Genomic DNA, 22,987 nt, shown 5'->3' with positions numbered 1-22,987 from the left:
TAAAAAAAGCTTTATTTTTGTTTTTACAAAAAGTTTCTAGCATTAAATTTAAGCAAGTTACGCTCAAAATAAAGTTGGTCCCTTTTGTTTTTGAAAAAAAAAAATCGGGAAGACCACCCCCTAATTAGCAACTTAAATGAAATTAATCGTTACCGCTCCACAAATTATTTTAATTATGTTGTGTTTATATGATCTGTAAGTTTCATCGATATAAAGTACTTATTTTTGAAAAAATTTGGTTTCAAAGTAAAATTTTTCAAAATTTAAATTTTGAAAAATATGCTTTTTTTCAAAATAACTTAAAAATTGTTTGAGATACCAAAAATCTCAAAAAACAAAAAAAGTCAGATTTCCTTTGCTGAACATCATGTATTTTTTTGTTTTTCTGTTAGACAAAAATTGATTGAGATTTGGTGTTTCTAAATTTGCATACATTCGTGATCAGTGACTCGTTCAACACCTTTTAACTACAGCCCATTCAATAATAAGGACTTTGAACCGATGAAACTTACAGATCATATAAACAATATATACACGAGTCAAGAAACTTGTGAAGTCGTAACGATTAAGTTCATTTAAGATACTAATTAGGGGGTGATTTTCTCGATTTTTTACAAAAACCAAAAGGAACTAACTTTATTTTGAGCGAAACTTGTTTAATTTTGATGCTAGAATTTTTTTTTATAAAACAAAAATGAAGCTTTTTTTTAACACTTTAAATAAGTTGTAATTAGTTTTCCCCGAAATGTGCTTCATTTTTGGTTATTTCACGTTAAAGTATTCCATTTGGAATTTGACGAATATGAACCTATTTTTTATTAGCTATAACTCTGCTTCTACTAGGTGTAGAGACGTAATATATACACCATTTTTTTAAATTTTTTACAGGCTATATTTTTGCTAACAATGTTTTTTCGACAAAATACTTACTATTTGAGTTATTTGCGAAAAACCGTCTAAAAGCGTGGTTATTTTGTTGAAAAAATGAACATATTCACTGCCAAATAACTCGAAAAGTATTGACTTAGTGAAAAAACTCTATAGAACAAAAGTTACTTAAAATTAGCCAGTTTATCCATTTCCTGACTTTCTTTGGGCAAATATTTTTTCACCCCCAAAAGGGGGTGAATACCACCCCCAGGGCAAAAGCATATATCGGCACAATATCACTTTTCTTCTTTGACTTGTTAGCTATGTGTATGCCAAATTTCATGTCAATCCAAGCGGTTCTTTAAAATTTAGAGGTTTTGCAATATTTTACCGTTAAAGAACGGACTATATGTGTTATATGTATTATATTTTTTTTGCTTAGCCTTTCTCTATTTTCTGCAACTTTTAATTTTTAAATTTTAACTTTACTGAAAACGTCCTGGCTGACTTCATTGGGATGATACGCATCCGGAGGTTTTTCCATCCATATGTGCATTTTTTGTATAAATCCATATGTGTTAAATGCCAAACACAATTTCAAGACAAACTAGTTTAGCCTGGACCAAACTAGTTTGTCCTCAACACTATAGGATAAACTATCTGATATTAATACTGATGTTAAACTTATCCTGATATTAATACGCACACTGCAGCATAAACTAGCACGGCCTAGTATAAATGTTACGGGTAAAGTTAGCCCGTAACATTTATACTAGGCCATGCTAGTTTATCCTGCAGTGTGCGTATTAATATGAGGATAAGTTTAATATCAGCATTAATATCAGATAATTTATTCTATCGTGAAGAGGACAAACTAGTTTAGCCTAGACCAAACTAGTTTGTCCTCAACAGGATAGGATAAACTATTAGTCCATTCATTAACGATAAAATATTGCAAAACCTCTAAATTTTAAAGAACCGCTTGGATTGACATGAAATTTGGCATACACCTAGCTAACAAGTCAAAGAAAAAAAGTGATATTGTGCTGATATGTGCTTTTGCCCTGGGGGTGGTTTTCACCCCCTCTTGGGGGTGAAAAAATATTCGTCCAAAGAAAGTCAGGAAACGGATAAACTGGCTAATTTTAAGTAACTTTTGTTCTATAGAGTTTTTTCACTATGTCAATACTTTTCGAGTTATTTGGCAGTGAATATGTTCATTTTTTCAACAAAATAACCACGCTTTTAGACGGTTTTTCGCAAATAACTCAAATAGTAAGTATTTTGTCGAAAAAACATTCCTAGTAAAAATATATCCTGTAAAAATTTTTAAAAAATGGTGTATATATCACGTCTCTACACCTAGTAGAAGCAGAGTTATAGCTAATGAAAAATAGGTTCATATTCGTCAAATTCCGAATGGAATACTTTGACGTGAAATAACCAAAAATGAAGCACATTTCGGGGAAAACTCATTACAACTTATTTAAAGTGTTTAAAAAAAGCTTCATTTTTGTTTTATAAAAAAAATGTCTAGCATCAAAATTAAACAAGTTACGCTCAAAATAAAATTAGTCCCTTTTGGTTTTGGTAAAAAAATCGAGAAAATCACCCCCTAAATAGTATCTTAAATGAACTTAATCGTTACGACTTCACAAGCTTCTTGACTCGTGTATATATTGTTTATATGATCTGTAAGTTTCATCGGTTCAAAGTCCTTATTATTGACAGGGCTGTAGTTAAAACGGGTTGAACGAGTCACTGATCACGAATGTATGCAAATTTAGAAACACCAAATCTTAATCAATTTTTGTCTGACAGAAAAACAAAAAAATACATGATATTCAGAAAAGCAAATCTGACTTTTTTTGTTTTTCGAGATTTTTGGTATCTCTAACAATTTTTAAGTTATTTTGAAAAAAAGCATATTTTTCAAAATTTAAATTTTTCAAAATTTTATTTTGATACCAAATTTTTTCAAAAATAAGCAGTTTGAATCGATGGAACTTACAGATCATATAAACACAACATAAGTAACATAATTTGTGGAGCGGTAACGATTAATTTCATTTAAGTTGCTAATTAGGGGGTGGCTTTCCCGATTTTTTTTGCAAAAACAAAAGGGACCAACTTTATTTTGAGCGTAACTTGCTTAAATTTAATGCTAGAAACTTTTTGTAAAAACAGATATAAAGCTTTTTTTAAACACCTTAAAAAAGTTATAATGAGTTTTCCCCAAAAAGTGCTTAATTTTTTGGATATTTCACGTCGAAATATTCTATTTAAAATTTGGTGAATATGAATCTATTTTTCATTGGCTATAACTCTGGTTCTGCGAGATATAGAGACCTTATGCGTACATCATTTTTTTTACTTTTTTATAAGCTATATTTTTGCTAAGAACGTTTTTTTCAAAAAAATACTTACTCTTTGAGTTATTTGCGAAAAACCGTCTAAAAATGTGGTTATTTTGTTGAAAAATGACCATATTCCCTCGCAAATAACTCGAAAAGTGTTGACTTGGCAAAAAAGCTCTATAGAACAAAAGTTACTTAAAATTAGCCGTTTTACCCATTTCCGGACTTACTTTGGACATATATTTTTTCACCCCCAAGAGAGGGTAAAAGTCACCCCCAGGGCAAAAGCACACATCGGCACAATATCACTTTTTTCTTTGACATGTAAGCTATACCTATGCCAAATTTCATGTCAATCCAAGCGGTTCTTTAAAATTTAGAGCAAAAACCGTGAAAGAATGGACTATATCTGATATTAATGCTGATATTAAACTTATCCTGATATTAATACGCACACTTCAGTATAAACTAGCACGGCCTAGTTTAAATGTTACGGGTAAAGTTAGGTAAGCGCGTAATTCTAGGATTACCCTAGTCAAGTGCGAAGTACTCGCCAGGTTTTGGTAAAATAAATGCAAATGTAAAGCTGCTGGAAATACTTGTAACTCCAAATTCCACAGCAGCTTGTCTTGTTTTAACAATTCGGTTATAATTTTTGTTTCTGCAGTATTTATAGTTTTACTTTCCTTACTTTTGTGAAATGCGTTTTTTTTTTCTTAAATTAAGATATCTCTCAAACAGTTAAGACCAAACAGTGTTTATCAGAATTATAATAACGATATTTTTAATGCACAGAAAATATCATCGTTCTTAAATCAGGGAAAGATTTATTACTATTACCGAATTATTACCGAACTATTTCTATTTTCCACTACTTTTATTCCTGCATTCTACATTTAATTCTATTCCATTCTACATTCTAGATGCTTATGATTTTTGGCCTGCTATGTATTGTAAATAGTTTAACCCGGCATTGGTCGCTAGGTAGGTTGTTACGCGAGTGGTCGCGCGTGAGATTTTCTCTCACATATCCAACTTTTGCCTTTCTTTACAAAATTTTACAAAAAAGATGAGGTTTCATCAACGATAAAGCCATTTGCTTTAAAAAGACACGACGTTTTTCTGTTTTATTATTATTATCTTTATATAAAATGTGATTATTGATGCCGCCAATATTTAACATTGAAAAATATATGGTAAGTTACCATCTACAACTAACCCGTGAAACAGAATGTAGGATTTTCATATCATCGAGCACATCCACGGCGCCTTATTACATCATAAAAGGATTTTTAGGTTTTAAGAGGAAAAATAAAATTAATTTTTATACACACTTTGTGACGCCGGTGGTCGCTTGATGAGAGAATGTCTCACATGAAGCGCACTGACTCAACAATATGGTGATACTAAGTAAACTGAGTCACTATCTGGGCGGACGAGTATATTAGATTGTCGAGGGAGGATAGTTAGGAGACTAGAAGGAACTACAGCGCGTATAATTTCCCAGAAAAAAAGTTGTGCGCAATTTTCTGAAACCGTGAGAGAAAATCTCATATAGCGACCACTGGCGGGTTAAAAGTTATTTGTTAATGTGTATACTCTATCTAATTTACTTACCGTTGCACGTCATCCGCGTCATAGCCCGAGACGTCACATTATACCAACACGATTTATTTAGGCGATAGTTGTGTTCTTTTTTAGAATCACTTTGCCGAGTACACTGGCGTTACAGCCACTAGGCATATTTTATTATATACACGTAGAAATATTAGGTTTGTTCTAGCATCAGTTTCAAACGGTTTGAAACCATCAGCGAATAGTGGACCAGCGCGAGTAAAGGGGATAGCACTGGTGATTGTATTCCGTTCTCTCACCGACCAACTGTTTGCTGACGGTTTCTGACTAGTTTGACTGTTTGATAGAACAAACCTAATATTTAAAGATTTCTATGTACACATTATGAATTGATTTTTATGAATACACTGTAACTATAATCGAACGAAGGTGATATTTTGGCATAAATTTATTTGACAGTTGCGGTGATGACACTTCATATTTGTTTATATTCTTTACTATAAGTATTTGTTTCATTATATTTACTGTTTTTATTATGTACTTTAACGTAAGATTATAACTTAATTCTTGTTTTCTATTTCTAAAGATTTTATTTATTTACATTGAATATTAATTTATTTTGCTGTATTGCACTTCCGCAAAAATTGTGTGATGTATTTGATTTAAAATGAATTCAAGAATTTTTTGTAATTGGGCAACAATGTCAACTTAGATCTCGTAAACATAAATAATGACGTGCAACGGTAAGTAAATTAGACGGACTGTACATACCCACACTTTAAAATGGACACTCTATGGAATAGTTCCACATTGCTCTTGTTCTTGATCTCTCAGTTATTTTTTTAGTATTAGGAATATGTAAACATTTATCAATTTATCTAGACTAAATGAGTCTAATTTTTATGTAGTTTTGTTTTATTATCCCTTGTCTAATATATCGAATACCGATATTTTCTTTATAATACACAAGTATAAGAGTAGTATAGCTACACAAAAGATTTGTTGGAAAATAATAGACACACTTCATTGTGACATATTAAAAGTATATTCAAATATACTAATGCAAATACATAATTTACATATTCATCGAAATATAGAAAGTGACCGATGACATCAAAACAAATGAAAATTTTGTTTTTGAATTGAAATTAAAATTGTTATTGTGTATAAAGCCCTATCTACACACATCGGAAAAATCTAGGGATATTTGTAATCATACCGTAATTTCTTCTTTAATTCTTAACGTTTTGACTTTGTAGTGTTTAGTAGTATTTAATACACAACAAAATTTTTTGAACGTATGTGGAGTAATTCTTCTTTGAAGCATGTCTCATACATGCTCGATGGGATTCAGGTCAGGGGATTGCGCTGGCCAATGCAATACATAAATACCTTCGTTGGCAAGCCAGTATGTCACTGGGCGTGCAACGGAACGAGCTTTATCATGCATGAGGTGGAAGTTCTGACCAACCGCGTCAGCAAACGGATGAACCTGATGTTGTATAATGGTGTCGAGGTACCACTTAGCTGTAAGGAAGCGGTTTGGAAAAACGAGGTCCGTTTTGCTACCGACTATTATTCCACTCCATACCATTATTGCACCATCTCTGTATGTGTAAACGTCCTGAACATGTTTCGAGCGTTCTACATTTCTAGATCGTTTCCACACTCTTACTCGACGAGAATCTAGATGAAATCTAAATCTAGGTTCGTCGTAGAATACAACTGTAGCCCAATCATTTGCATACCAGTTTTGATATTCTTGACACCACTCTAATCTTGCAGCGTGATTGCCTTTGGAGATAAGTGGACATCTCAATGGCATTCGATTGTGGAGATTGACTTGATGGAAACGATTTCCTACAGTATCTGCACGCGCCACTCACCCCCAATTTTAATTTGTGTCAGAGCGCATCGTGGATGCGTGCGATTTCGCCCTGACTGAGGGTGGATTTATTTAGCGTATGGCTTAAGTATATCACAGAATATATTGAGATTTATGCATTATACAATGCATCACAAACAGATGTCCAATTTTTTTATATATTCGATTGACCCTTCGGTTGCTATTACAAAGTCTATAGGGTCGCCTGTGTATGCTCTGCGTGGGCAGTCCTGAACAATGTGACTGATCGTCTGTCTTGCAGCGCCGCAGTCACAAGAAGGCGAGGGGAGTTTACCCCATCTGTGGAGGGAGTCGGCGCATCTTCCACAGTTTGTTCGAATTCGATTAAGGGCTGCCCAAATCTTACGGGGACGTTCAAATTCGCCAGGTTTCCCTATGATGTCCGGTAGACTATGGTAATGCGGATCTGTCCTACTTTCCCAATCTTCTCTCCATCGGGTATTTAAGTCAAAGTTGGATTGCTGCAGCGCTTGAGCAGATTGTAGAGGGGGTAACCTGGATCGGAGACGGTTTCCAAGAATATCGGGGATGTCGTTGTGGACTAGAAGCTGGCGACTGTCCATTATTTTGTTATATTCTTTAACCAATGCATGTTCGCGGCGTAGGTTGGGTGGTGCTATATTACTAAGGGTAGGTAGCCACATTGTAGGGGTGGGCTTAATTGTGCCTGTTATCATACGCATAGTACGGTTTAGTTGGGTGTCGACCAGGTGGGTATGCCTGCTATTTAGCCACACTGGAGCACAGTATTCTGCCACCGGATATATCAGGCCAAGAGCAGAGGATTTTAATGTTGATGCTGTGGACCCCCATGTAGTGCCGCAGAGTTTCTGTATTATATTGTTGCGTGTTTTCAATTTTGCTGCTGTTTTCGTCAGGTGTTCTCTGAATGTGAGCGTTCTGTCTAGAGTAACCCCAAGGTATTTCGGGTATTTATTGTGTTTTAACAGCTTGTTATTAAAATACACTCGCAATTCTCTGTTTGCCAACTTGTTGTTTAGATGAAAAGCTGATACTTCAGTTTTTGTAGTACTTGGCTGTAGTCTCCATTTCTTAAGGTATTCGCTGAGGATGGATAAGTCATTCGTGAGAGTGATTTCTGTAGTTTCTAAAGATTGGTGGCTTGTTGCAAGGGTCCAGTCGTCAGCATATCCAAACTTCCGAGATTCGGTTTCAGGCATGTCAGCAATATAGAGGCTGAAAAGTAAAGGGGCAAGGACAGAACCCTGTGGAAGACCATTGTTAAGTTTCATCTGTCTACTCGTCTCCTTTCCCATTATAACCTGGAAGGCTCTGTTGGTCAGCATGTTGTCAATAAGGTTAATTATCTTTCTGCAGGGGATAATGCGGGCCAGTTTATATATTAATCCCTGTCTCCAAACAGTATCATATGCTGCTGTTAGATCTATAAATACTGTTGCTGTCTTTTGTTTCTTTTGAAAACTAGCTTCTATAAAAGTTGTTAATGACAGCACTTGGTCCGTACAGCTTCGATGAGGGCGGAAGCCAGCTTGTTCAATGGGGACATTTTCTAGTATCCTGTGACTAATTCTGTTGAGGAGAAGCTTTTCTAATAGTTTATATACCATGCTGAGTAGAGCTATGGGGCGGTAGTTTTCTGGCTTATCGTTTGATTTGCCCGGTTTCGGAATTGCAATTATCTTTGTTCGCTTAAGTGAGAAAGGAATGTTACCTGACTGAAGTATATCATTAAAGAACATTGCAAGCCACTGTTTCGTGTATGCACCACTGTGTATCAAGAACTCTGGATGGATACCATCAAAGCCAGGTGCTTTACCTGATTTCATTTCTTTCAGCGCATGTGTGATGGTGGAAAGACACAGACACAACAGTACTCATCCCATCCGATTTCACAATAGTAAATAGCATACCTTTTTGTCGCTAGTAAATCGCAATAAAGTACAGTCGGAAAAATGAAAGAATACCCATGAACGATCACATCAACCACATATTATTCAGATTATTAATAATCTATCTCTCTCGTTTGTTATTTATGGAAAAAAACCAGCAAATACAAAATATGTGATTGATGTAATCGTTCATGGGTATTCTTTCATTTTTCGGACTGTACATAGCATTTAATTTATAGTGCATTTCAATTCAGCACATACAGAACATTTCAAGCGTAAGCTACAGTATCACAACGATCACAACATATGGTTACCTGGTGTGCCCTCTTCAAGTCGGTAACCAATTCAGGTGCTGTAATTGTTGATTGTCTTCTAGAGGTCTAACACTAAAAATCGCTCTTGAGCTGCAGCTGTAGCACGTTCAATTACTATATGACGTTAGGTTGAATTTCCACTGTTACAAGAATGACTTGTGTAAGACTTTGCGCTCAACTACAGTAGCTTGCAGCACAGGGCCGGATTTAAGGGGGGCAGGCTGGGCAGCTGCCTGGGGCCCCCACATTTCAGGGGCCCCCACAAAGCCCCAAACATAAGAGGTTCATTTAAACAGATATTCACAGGAGATACGGGAACTCGACATCTACAATGTATGTCAAGTATAAAATGAAGGAGCGTAGGAGTGATAATATAATACATTGTTCATGATTATGTTTTTCACCTTCCACCGGGTGAGTGTATTGCTTCGTTAGTAAATTCTTATCCAGTGTTCATACACATTTTAGCCACAGAGGAATGATTTGAAACATGCATATAGTAGGTTTATGGATCACGAGATGTCTAAAGTACACGAAAGAATTGGGCGTATTGATACTGAAATAGCAAAACAAGCCGAAGCAATAAAGAATTAATGGAAAATACTCAAAGACTAATTTTAGTGTTATAAAGTTTATTTGTGAACGAGATTTAACATTTCGCAGCGAAAATTAGTTGTCGAGTTCATCACTACAAAATGAAAATTATTTGGGAATACTCCAGTTATTAGCTGAATATGATCAATTCTTGAAGCAACATATTAATAAATATTCAAATCCTGGAAGCGGACATGTCAACTATCGTTCATCAACCATATGTGAGGAAATTATACATCCGATGGGTCAAAACGGGTACCCCGTCAAAATAGCCCCGTCAAAAAAGCTCCGACAAAATAGCCCCGACATAATATCCTGCATACAAAATAGCTCCGGCAAAATAGCCTGCAGACAAAATAGCCGCGGAATAATAGCCCGCCGACAAAATAGCCCCGACAAAATAGCCCCGAAAAAAAAGCTCCCTTCAGAATTCATCATGAAATAATTCCTTAACAATACATTTTTTCGGAAATGGTAATTATCCTCTATTTAGATGTTTATCTTGACCACATTAAATAAAAATTGTCTTTTCAGAGAACTGGAGTCCTGTCTTTCCTGCCTCTTGGAAGTTTGAACATTTAAGTTAAGCGAAAATCAATGTTAATTTATGATATAAACATTTTTTTCTGTTTTCGGGCAACAGTAAAATGCATTTTAAATTAAATAAATTAAATACATTTTCCTTTTTGTCAAATAATTTAAATTAAAAAAAAGTTTTTGGACACCTTGTATAAATAATTATGTAATTGTTTATAAGAGGCTGTTTTAGCAGGGGCTGTTTTAGCCGGAGCTGTTTTGACCGGGGCTATTTTGTGTGCGATCTATTTTGTCGGGGCTATTTTGTTTGCGGGCTATTTTGTCGAGGCTATTTTGTGTTGGGGCTATTTTGACGGGGCTTTTTTGACGAGGCTCTTTTGACCGGGCTATTTTGACGGGTCACGGTCAAAACGTATTAAATGAAATAGTTTCGAGGATTAAGAAGTCAAAATATTATTCAGTTCATACCAATCGATTAACTGTGATATTTCGTTACATAGAAGGTTTCACTCCTGTTGAAAGGCTTACCATATTTTTGCCAAATCGCGGTCATAAAGCAGAAGCTATATTTAATTCTCTAATCACATTTTTGCAAGAACATGATATCGATTTGAAAAACTGCAGGAGACCGTCCTATGTTAATGCGTCAGTTATCAGTGGAAAATACAATGGTGTTCAGGCTGAAATTATAGAACAAAAAGGTACGTATCAATCCGTGGGTGCTCCGTGCTCGGTGTAGCTGCTGAAATGGATACGACATGCGCTCGGAGCACCCACGTATGGATACGTACCTTAATATCTTAGGAGTTGTGGATTCCTTGTGTCGCCCACTCTCTAAACTTAGTTTCAAAAGCTGCAACTGCAACTTAGAAAAACTAACTAGTATGTATTTTTCTCTTCTTCTACATATATATACAGCTTGTTAACAGCATTATCCAAAATTTCGGAAGACTATGAGCAACAATTTAGCACTCGTAGCATTGCAAAAGTTTGTACCTATAATCGAATTCGTTTACTGGAAACAGAGAGGATATTAGGGAGGACAAACAGCATAAGTCGTATTCTTCAAGATCCAAATATTGACCTTAATTCAGGAGTGGCAGTACTTAGATCACTTAAATAAATTATACAGTCAAGACGTGACAATTTCGAAAGATATGAGAACATCAGAGAAGTTTAGAACTCAAAATTTTATTGCTGTAATAGATCACTTATTACTTCATTACCTCTTTAAGTCAGAGGCTGTCTACTCATTCCAATTTTGGATTTTTACGTCATTTTGGAAAATTGGAAAATTTAACTCTCAATGAAATTGAAGCTCACTCACTTAAGCTTGCCAACATTTATAGCAATCATTTAGATAAAAACTTATGTGTCCATCTGGTACAGTTTGTAAGATTCTTCATTTTATTTAAAGAGGAAATCAGCTAATCAAATATAAGCAAAGAACTTCAAATGTACCAACTGTTAATAAAAGACAATATGAATGATGATTTTCCAAATGTTGAGGTGTTTTCTGATGCTAACTAACTGCAGTGGATAGAGATCATTCTCAAAATTTAAGTTAATTAAAAATCTACTTCGGTCTACGATGGGCCAAGAGTGTTTGAATCATCTCTCTATAATGAGCATTGGCAACGATGTCTTAATGCAACTAGATATGTCCCACATAATCAAGAAATTTTCAATTAAAATATCTCGAAAATTTCCCGGATTTTAACCATACATCTCACTATTATTTTTAATATTTTACTGTAGCAAGTTACAGCTCTTGTACTTTTTATTATTTAAAAATATATTTATAAAAGTAGATCAACATTTTTTTAATGGTAGGAGGTAGGGCCCCCACACCAATTCTGCCCAGGGCCCCCACTGCCTTAAATAGGCAGGTTTGTCGTACAAATAAGTTAAATGAGGCCGTTCCATGATAAAAAACAATATTTTAAATGCACTGAGTAAATAAGAACCTTATAGCATGAACAAAATCGAAACTAGCAGAATATTTACCTACTGCAATGTAATACCTATAGTTAGGGCTTACAATACCGGGATCCCGAATACCGGAATCCCGTACGATTTTTATCCGGTGTTAAAAACCGGTATTTATCTAATAATACCGGTATTTTGGTATTACATCAGTTGATAAAAATTTAATTTATGCACAATATAAATCTAACTTAAAATAATATTAATTATGTAATTACAAAAATTTTTTTGAAGATAAACAAACAATTTCGTTGTATTAAAATCTATATCAGGCATATTTTTTATTACACATACCGAGCCAAGTATGGCACCATCGAGAAGCGGCGGTGTCGGCAATATAAAGCGATTGTTTATGTTTTACGTCTACTACCCAATGCCACATCTTTTTCGAAATGCCACATTTTGCAAGAAAAATTAACCCGATGGAATTTTCAAAAAAATACAAATCCACTTTCCCTGACCTTCATTGTTTGGCTATAAAATATTATTTGCCAATACCTGCCACATCAGTACCTTCCGAAAGAATATTTTCAAAGGCTGGGCAGTTAACAAACCTAAGTATTTTTTAGAAATTAGACTAGACATTAGAATACCGGTTTTAACACCGGTATCCCGATATTTCAAATTTCAAATATCAAAAAATACCGGTATTCAGATTTTAGTTCGGTATTGTAAGCCCTACCTATAGTTTGTTCCTCTGCTGTAAAAAGCTTTGTCAATTATTGGTTATCACTTTTTCCGTTACGTTTTACTCACAAACATCTACAGGATGAGCGACTGTATTTTAATTGAAATTAAATGATAACGTGAATTAATTTTTATTAATTTTATTATGTTATAAAACTTATTTATTTTAATTTTTAGGATATCTATTAAAACGTATTCTTGATGATACTCGGTCAAAAATTGATGGTAAATTATCGGCCAAAAAAATGTTTATATGGTCCGGTAATGAGAATAATCTCGTATGTCTTCTACGTGTTATGAATCTTTTGAAAGACGATACGATTCCTAACTACGGAAGTTTTATTGCACTTGAGCTTCATAATATAAATTCCACTTATGGTTTTAAGGTTAGTATAAAAATAAATATGTTTAAAAAATTTATGTAGTTGTTCCATTTTATTTTTGCCCAAACGTCATGATTCATTGTCAAACAAGTTAAATCAAAACATTAAGAGTAAACAGTAGCGATCAACAGGTAGCAACAAAATATAACTTCGAGAGATAGTATCATAAACTTTGGCAACAGTGGTAATCTTTGACATCATCTAAGATTAATATTTTGACAATATCATAGTTGCGCTAAATGGAAGTAATAGAAAACGATTTTATTAATAAATAGATATTTATAAAAATAAACCAAAATGGGTGAACATTTTATGTTGATAGGTATTTAGAAAGGTATTTGCATAAAATATCTAATAATAAAATAATAATAAATAATCATTTTTTGTTGTGAAGCAAAAAAATTTCGATTTTCGCATAATTTTGGCACGGTTTTTAATGGACTTTTTCTTGGAAGGTTTCACTTTATTTTCCGTTTGATTTACTTTTTCAATTTTGTTAAACTATTGATAATATTTTTAGAATAGAAATCCTCCTAAAACTTTATATACTCGCATTAGAATTCGAAATATTTTTACGTAAAATATACTGACCTACCTATATATAACTAAAACTCACAATTAACATATTTTGTCGAGATATTTGGCACACATATTCGTAATATAATAAAGAATGGCGGTACAGAGAACAATTTGAAAAATATATTAATATGTGGAAATTACTCTGTAATTAAATAAAATATTAAAAAAACGAGCCTGTACCGCCATTAAAAAGAACAAAAAAAATATACTTTCTTTAAATAAACTTTTTTATCCGATGCCTAGGTTGTATGTCATTTTGGAACTACTAAAAATTTTTATTTCATTAGTAGTTCCAAAATGACACAAAATCTAGGCATCTGATAAAAAAGTTTATTTGAAGAAAGTGTATTTTTTTGTTCTTCTTAATGGCTGTACAGGCTCGTTTTTTTAATATTGTATTTAATTACAGAGTAATTTCCACATATTAATATATTTTTCAAATTGGGCTCTGTACCGCCATTCTTTATTTTTATTAGATATATTACAAATACGTGTGCCAAATATCTCGAAAAAATATTCAAAATTACAGCCGAAATCTTGGAACGCGTTTTGGCTACCTGTTGATCGCTACTATATCACCTTATCAAATAAGGGTCAAAAATGGCAGTTTTTTCATTTAAATCGCTACAGGTAAAAATAGGGTAATTAAATATCTTATTTATAATATTCTTCTTTTTGTAGATGAGCCAAGGTTTAAAATGGCACTATTTGAATTTTGGTCCGATACTTTTTTGTTTCGGAAAGTGCAAAATAAGGCTACAATTTCAAAAATAAAAAATGTGCTATATCTTTTGCGAAAATGGCCTTAAGACTTTCATATTGCACAAAAAGTTGAGTCAAACATTCCATATAATGCACAAAAAATTTTAAGACGATTCGTCAATTAGTTTAAATTTTATTCAATTTGTTTATAGCAAAGAGCTTTTTTTTCGCAATGTTATTGTTCAGAAAATAATAATGACATAGCAGTTCTGTGGAAACCACATGCAAGACTAATAGTTATATTTTGAAAATATTGAAAAAAATCATTAAAAAGTCGTTTTTATCATTACGAAAAAAGTTTAGTAAAATAGGCAACCTAGGCAAAAACTTTTTGCCTAGGTTAATTAGGTTCAAAGTTAGCCACTTTTATTATTTAATTCGCAGTTACTTCTATATACATCAAATTCTCCTGTAACAGTGTTAGTTACCATACTACTCCGAAACGGCTTGGCCGATTTTTATAAAATTTTACACGTTTATCCTGTAGGACTTTGTAGAGGTTCTAATCTATTTTTTATACCCATAAGTTATAAGGAGGGTTGACCCCCTGAAATTTTTTTTATTTTTTTTTGGACAAAATTATCTACCTTAATTTTATATGATGTAGAATTAAAAAATACATACAACTCTTAATTTTCACTCTTCTATCACCAACCCCTATTTGTTAATAGCCATCTATATATTTACATCTATAAAATTCTCCTGTCACCGTGTTAGTTTCCATACTCATCCGAGACCGCTTGACCGATTTTTATGAAATTAGAAATTATATATGTATATATTAGGTAGGTCTTAGAATCGGTCGTAATCTATTTTTCATATTCCTGAGTAATAAGGGGAGTTCCCCCTAACATTTTGTAATGTTAGGTGGGGTTGTGTGTACATAACGTACTCTATAAGACTACGAGTACATACAAATTAAAAAAATTATGATCAAAATCCATCAACAAGTTCCAGCGATATTAATCGCAACATATGTTTGCAGAATCAGTTTCATTTTTTGAGTGCACGTATTTTAGTAATTCCCCTCCACCGACCACGAATTAATTCCGTGCGGACGCCATTTTTAAAGCTTTATTAACCACTCTGTTGAGGTTCAAAGTTTACGCAAACTTTTACACATAACCTATATATCTTCAACTTCAAAATGGCTCTAGTTAGGTTGCTTAATTGTTATAAACAAAGTAGCCGTCAATTAAATAAAAATAGTGGCTAACTTTGACCGGAATTAACCTAAGCGAAAAGTTTTTCTTTGAAAATTCGTATAAAAATACCAGTTTTTTAAATTCCATTATGTTTAGCTTACGCCCTACAGTCAATATTAACAAAGTTATTCAAATTGTTTATAAGCCAAAAATGACTCTATTTTAGTAAAATGTTTTCTGAGTGATAAAAATGATTTTTTTAAATGCGTTGGAAATATGACTATTCTTCTTTCATGTTGTTTTCACAGAATTGCTGTATCATTATTATTTTCTGAACAATAACATTGCGAAAAAAAGCACTTTGGGATAAAAAAATTGAATAAAATTTAAACTAATTGACACATCGTCTTAACCCTTAAGTACTAACACACCGTCTCTCAGACGGCATCGTTTGTTGAAAGTGGGATATTTCCATTCCTAGAAAAATTTGAAGGTCATCCGTTTATGACTTTTCAAGTTAAGCGTCGTTTAAACACAACGATAAGTCACAGCAACTAGTTGTGATGACAAGTTGAAACGCTGTTTAGACGCTGCGATTCAATGCGATACCACCTTCAACCCAACTCCAACTTTGATAAGTTGTGCGATGCACCGTTTACACACAATGATAAGTTGCAACAACTCGATTGACCTTGATAAGTTGTTTGATTTATCGCTGTGTTTAAACGATCCTTTAAGGATCGTTTAAACACAGCGATAAATCAAACAACTTATCAAGGTCAATCGAGTTGTTGCAACTTATCATTGTGTGTAAACGGTGCATCGCACAACTTATCAAAGTTGGAGTTGGGTTGAAGGTGATATCGCATTGAATCGCAGCGTCTAAACAGCGTTTCAACTTATCATCACAACTAGTTCCTGTGACTTATCGTTGTGTTTAAACGACGCTTTATGTTGTTATTTACTAGTATTGAATTCGGCAATTTGCTGCAGGTTGTTATTCGAAAGATATTTAGACTCAAAGTGTGATTTCCGTCTAATAGACGGGGTGTTAGTGTTTGTGCCCAGTTCGTCATTAAACATAATGTGCCCCAGTTCGTCAAAAAGTTCAAATAAGGGGATAAAGACTATGAGGAAACTCTTTTGAAATGACTTGATGAGGTAGAAGACGACGTAAGCGAAGTGGGATCAATTTGTGATGAAAATGTTGCCACTGACTACCATTGTTACACTGTACAAATTTTAGTGCCTGTCAGTTTTTTTTTGTTTTAATATTTTTTAAAATTTTTTTTATTTTCATGTTTATTACTCTTTGTTTAACTCGATTATAAATTTTTATCAAGATTCTTTAATTTGTTTCATTTTTATCACACTTTTTTTCAGGAATAAAAAGTCGCACAGACAATCCTTCCATTCTTGTTATAATGTTTTGTATTTTAATAAATACAGAAAAACTAGATCAATTACTGTGTTTTTTAGATAAGTAATACTTTCAGTAAGTCATCGAAATATTTTTTTGCATTATAATATTTAACAAAAGAAAAATAACCAGTAAAATGTGAAACCCGTCTGTCAGGCGGTTAGTTAGTGTTTGCGCCATTGATTTAAGATGTTAGTACTTAAGGGTTAAAAATGTTTGTGCATTGTATGGTTATTTGATTCAACTTTTCATGTAATATGAAAGTCCTAAATTCATTTTCGCAAAAGTTATAGCAAATTTTTTATTTTTGAAATTTTAGTTTTATTTTGCAATATCCGAAGCAACAAATAATAGAACCAAAATTCAGAAAACACTATTTTAAACCTTGGCTCATCTACTAAAAGAAAAATATTATAAATTAGACATTTAATTACCCTGTTTTTACCTGTAGCGATTTAAACGAAAAAACTGCCATTTTTGACACTTATTTGTTAATAACTAAATTTCTCGTCCAAACTGTGACGGGCATTTTTGTATTTATAATGTATTAGGTATATAGTACCCAAAAAACTCATTTGCAACCTGGCTGCTCAAGTGTCCCGAACATGGTAAATTTTTGCCTTATTTCTCTGGTGTATTACTTGAAACAGGGTTAAAGATGTAAATGGCGCCGGTACCTGTCCGAAAGGATATCCCCGGCAAAAATACCATACGATATTATTATTATTATTAACATAAAACTACTAAAACAATCGGACATTGTTAGCTTCTAATCATTTTCTTTGATTATGTAATGTTAAAATCAGTTAGGCCACTCTGTCTCTCATGACCTCAAATAACATTTGGTCAAAAGTTGACATGGGAATGAATTAAAAAATCCATTAGATTCAGTAAATAAAAAGGTACACGTGAGCAAAAAATCCTGAATCCAAAACAACTTATTGAAAATTCGAGAGAAATTTTAAGTACCAATGAAAATATACATGAAAATATATAGGAATACAGCAAAACAGAACACATGCTAACAATAAAAATACTCATTGCTAATGAGTACAGAATACCGCTATATATTACTGTTGTAGATTTTGAAAAGGCCTTTGACAGTATAAAACACTGGGTCATACAATCTTCGCGAATAAATGGAAGAATCGACTATCACAGAAATGTTGAAAAGCATATACGAAAAAGCAAGAATCCCAATAAAACACCCACACCAAAACAGCAAACCAATAAAAATAAATAGAGGAATTAGGCAAGGGGACACAATATTCCCAAAATATTTACTCAAGCACTAGAAGATATTTTTAAAAAACTTGAATGGCACAACAAAGAAATCAACATCAATGGACTACTGCTGAATAACCGGAGATATGCGGATGACATAGCGGTGATATCAGACAATATGAAAGATGCTAACGAAGTGATGACACAATTGGACAAGGAAGCAAACGAGATAGGTCTAAGATAAACTACACAAAAACTAAATATATGACAAACGTAGAAGAGGACAAGGAAACCATACAAATAGGAACAAGTACAATAAAGAAAGTCAAGGAGTACATATACTTAGGGCAAATAATGAAACTGAGTAAAGAAAATCAAACAGCAGAAATAAAAAAGGAGAATAAGATTCGCATGGGTGGCATTCGGAAAAATGAGCTACATATATCCTGAAAAACCAGAAATAAGCCCAATACCTCCGCACAAAAGTATATCGCACCCTCAGTGCAAGAATGCAGTAAGTCAAAATAAGTAAGTTTCGAGATAAAGACGATTTTGTTTATTTTCGTGCTAATATCGGTGAAATAAGACACACATTTTAAGAAAAATTAACATTTAATTATGATTTTGCATGCTTTTCAGCCTATATTACATTAACCAGAAATAGAAATTTAAATAAAATAATATTAACGCAAAAAAAATTAGGAATTTCAAAGTTACAACACTTTTGCACGGAAAAAATTGTTAATCACTACACATTTAGTATTAGAATTTCAAAGTTACAACAGTTTTGCACGGAGAAAATTGTAAAAAGCGTAGACACATTTACTTTTACAGTAAAACCTGTGTTACCGGCCACCTGCCAATAACGGCCACCTGTACTAACGGCCAGTTTAAAAATTACCCAAACCAATTATGTACAGTAAAACCTGTGTTAACGGATACCTGTCAAAACCGGCCACCTTAACTTGCCGGCCAGCTTCAAAGTTCCCCAAACCAAAATTTTTGGACTACAAAACCTGGTATTAGCGGCCACCTTTTTATATCGGCCAATAGTTCTGTCATTTTTAGTGACCGTTATTGACAGGTTTTACTGTATATCTAGACTACAAAAACTGGCATTACCGGCCACCTTTCTATATCGGCCAATAGTTCTTTCATTTTTAGTGGCCGTTGCTGACAGGTTTTACCGTAGTTGTTGTCCTCTTCTCGTACATCATCTTGTGCCAAAATATTTTTATAAAAACTATGGTGGGCTTCTGGTATCATACCCGAATGGCATAAGTATACCAAATCTTTTTCTTTTTGGCCATTTGAATTTTTGGCTGTTCTTTGGCAAGTTTTCTGAGAATAGATATTTTTGACCTCTCAGTATTGTCAATACACAAGTTTTAAGATAACTGTTTTTCCTTTTAAAATATTATGGAAAATTAATATAATATTACACAAAGGACATAAAATTTACATGAATAGATTGGTCTCGAAAATCTTTGTTTATTGTCTCAGCCGTTAATGGATTACGTAGACGATATGTATATTAAAATTAAACACCACAGATATAGATATTAAAATAACAAATATCTTACTTTTTTCATTGCATGTTATCGAATCCGTTGCAATGTTCCGTGCAAAACTGTTGTAACTCTGTTACATTAGAGTTACAACAGTTTTGCACGGAACTTCAAATACGCATGTTCAAAAACGCAAAATAATTAAACTGTTGTTGTTGTAATATTTAGCCCATTAAGCATTTGAAAGTTACTAAAGTTTTACAGGGGATAGATATGCATGTTTACAATCGAATTCCATGATTACTTCATTTTCATAAAATTTTGAGTTACTGCAGTCTTGCACTGAGGGTGCGATATGATTAATGTGTCCTACCAGCCGGCCCGCCGAGAGGGCGGTACAGCCGGTACATTTTACCAGGGCCCGGCTATGTAAGGGGCCCGGCATCGACCAGGCCAAAGAAGTAATTTTTCCCGTTTTTTTTTGCTCATCAGAAAAATCAAAATTCATGGTCTTCCTTCTTCTTCTCTTCTTATACTTGTTGTAGACCTGTCGATCTGTTAATTCCGACGTTGAAGTATTTCTTGAGAGGTAGGCTGCCAGCTATCTCTCCATCTTTTTGGTGGTCTCCCCGGTGGACGCTTACCTACTGGTTTTCCTTCTAGCGCAATTCTTGGTAGTCTGTGCTCCTCCATTCTTTTTACATGACTGAACCATTCTCTTCGTCTTTGCCTGCCCCATCTGACTACATCTTGCACGCCACATTGTTCCCTGATTGTTGTTTCGTATTCTATCTCTTCTTGTCTTCCCTGCTATTGCTCTTAGTGTCTTCATTTCGGCTGTTCGTAGCATGCTTTTGATTTTATTTGTCTCTTCTCTTGATTCAATGCCATAGGTCATAACAGGTCTGATGCAAGTTTTCTAAATTCTAACTTTGCTGTCCATTCTCATATATGGGTTATTCCAGACCACATCTCTCAAACATCCGGACAAGACAGCGGCCTTGTGAATTTGTCCTCTTAGGTCTCTGGCTGGGTCATGATAACTTGATAACTCTACGCCTAGATATTTGAACTGGTTTAGCTGTTCTATGGGTTTCCCCTCTACCACTAGCTTGCATCTAATTGGGTCTTTCGCAATGGTTATGCATTTTGTTTTCTGCGTGGATATGTTCATGTTGAGTCGTCGACATGCTTGATAGAATCGATAAAGTTGTCTTTGTAGGTCATCCTCGCCCTCTGCAATCAGGGCTGCGTCATCCGCATAGCACACTATACTGATTCTACTGTGGCCGAGTCTGTATCCTAGTTGTAGCGATTCCACATCTTCTATTATTCATGGTCTTCCATTGTTGAAAAATCTAAATTAGTTGCCAGCAATTATACAATAAGGCCAGAATTTACATCAGATAAGAAAAAACGACGCAAGAAGCCTGCGAGATTTTTTGATGATTTGCCTAGTCCTAGAATTGATGCGACTGATAATTTAGTCCGAGTCCGACGCAACATTTCTCCGCGAAATATTTAATATTGTCAAAGATTGTATAATAACTTAATAACCAATTTAACCAGAAGATTTAATGCAGCAAAATTCGCTATTTAACATTTTATGGGCATTACGAGATGAAGATGACGACAATATTGAGAGAAAAATTAATATATTGCGTGAGGTTTATAAAGAAAACATCAGTGAAAAACTCATAGATGAAATTCGTAAACAAACATGCAACTAAACCAGTTAAATAGGGTAACAGTACGACCAAACCAGAAGTTGTCAAGCCAATTCAGAGCAGAGAGAGGGGTCAGACAATGATGCGTTTTGTCACCTGACGTTCAATATTTATGGTAAACATGTCATGAGGATAGCTTTAGAAGGATGGTCGGTGGAGTAACTGTGGCTGGTAAAAAATCTCCAATTTAAGATTTACTGAATACACTAGACTTTACAGTAAATGAACAAGAGATGCTAGATCTTATGCAAGGCGTTAAGTGGGAAAGCAATGAAGGTGTTTTTAAAATTAATAAAGGCAATTCGAAAATAATGGTGGTAGATAGATTAAACACTGTTCAGCTGTTTAACCACTTGTAGGAATATCAGATAGTAGACAGCTTAAACTATCTCCTATAGTATAACTAACGATGGCAACTGCTACGCAGAAGTTCGGAGATGCATTGGTATGGCAAAAATTCAGGTGAGTCGCCTTATAAAACTTAGGTTTGAAAAGAAAAATCTGTCTCAAGAAATCAAGATGAGACTAGTAAATGTACTTATACAGGGTGTTTGGTAACGAATGGGCCATAGCTTAATCTCAGATTCCTGAGATTAAAATAGGTAGTTTTAAGCTAACTTACCTTAGTATAAAAGTTGATATTAACCGAAATACAGGGTGTCAAAGTTAAACTTTTATTTTATTTATTCTTGAATATTTCCTAACAGGCATGGGATAATAATACCAAATTTGGTATGCAGGGGTTTTTTGGGACAAGAAATTTAAATTCGCCACTAAAAATGATGTCTTACCCAGAGGGCGCCAGATACGCCTTTCAGAGCTCATTTAATAGGTTCAATTTTTTTATTACCCACTCTACATACTTTGCGAATCAAAAATTTTATTTTCTTATTTAAAAAGGTATACTACATTCATCTCCCTAAACTCAGCCGTTTTCGAAATAAACGCATTTTAAATCTGCGAGGCAACATAATTTTTTAGCATAATATCATTGTAGTTACACCCGAAAAATAACTTAAAAAACAATTTCCAAAAAGGTATCGCAGATTTCTTTTAATGGAATTTGTGATGCAATGACATAAATATGAGAACTGGCACAATTATTATGGTTTTAAGTTTATTTTTCGGGTGTATTACACCCGATAAGGGTGGCCCTTAAAATATGTGAGAAAATTTAAATTTTGAAATTTCAACCTCTCAGCCCCTAAAAGTGTTCCATTATACATCAAAGTTAAACGTGGGAAATTTCATGAAAATCGGTGAACGTTTAGAGGTGGCCCTGGATCTGGTCGTATATTCATTATTCAAGTTAATATACATATTTATGTATTGTCATTATAAAATAATGGCATATTATATAAAATAATTTTAATAATTTATTATTAAAAATATATAATTTTTATGATCTTTAACACTTATAAGAAAAGTTCACTATAGTTCTTACTTCTTATGTTGTTTTGTTTTCAAGATTTCGGTTTTTGTAGAGCCCGGAAACATTTTTCGATGCTCGCAACTACTTGCAAGAGGTATTGTAGCTGTTCT

The 22,987-nt window shown here is 33.7% G+C and overlaps 1 protein-coding gene across 2 annotated transcripts in view; it reads left to right on the top strand.

Moving 5' to 3' along the window:
- Positions 1 to 22,987, top strand: part of LOC114330864 (venom acid phosphatase Acph-1) — an 85,528-nt gene that overhangs the window by 50,248 nt on the left and 12,293 nt on the right. For both annotated transcript variants that reach the window (XM_028280287.2, XM_028280286.2), the window contains exon 6: positions 12,875 to 13,083. In XM_028280287.2, coding sequence (XP_028136088.2) covers positions 12,875 to 13,083 — 209 coding nt within the window. The remainder of the gene's footprint in view (positions 1 to 12,874; positions 13,084 to 22,987) is intronic.

Source organism: Diabrotica virgifera, chromosome 7, assembly GCF_917563875.1.
Source record: "Diabrotica virgifera virgifera chromosome 7, PGI_DIABVI_V3a".
Lineage (NCBI taxonomy): Eukaryota > Metazoa > Arthropoda > Insecta > Coleoptera > Chrysomelidae > Diabrotica > Diabrotica virgifera.
This window is presented reverse-complemented; position numbering and strand designations above follow the sequence as displayed.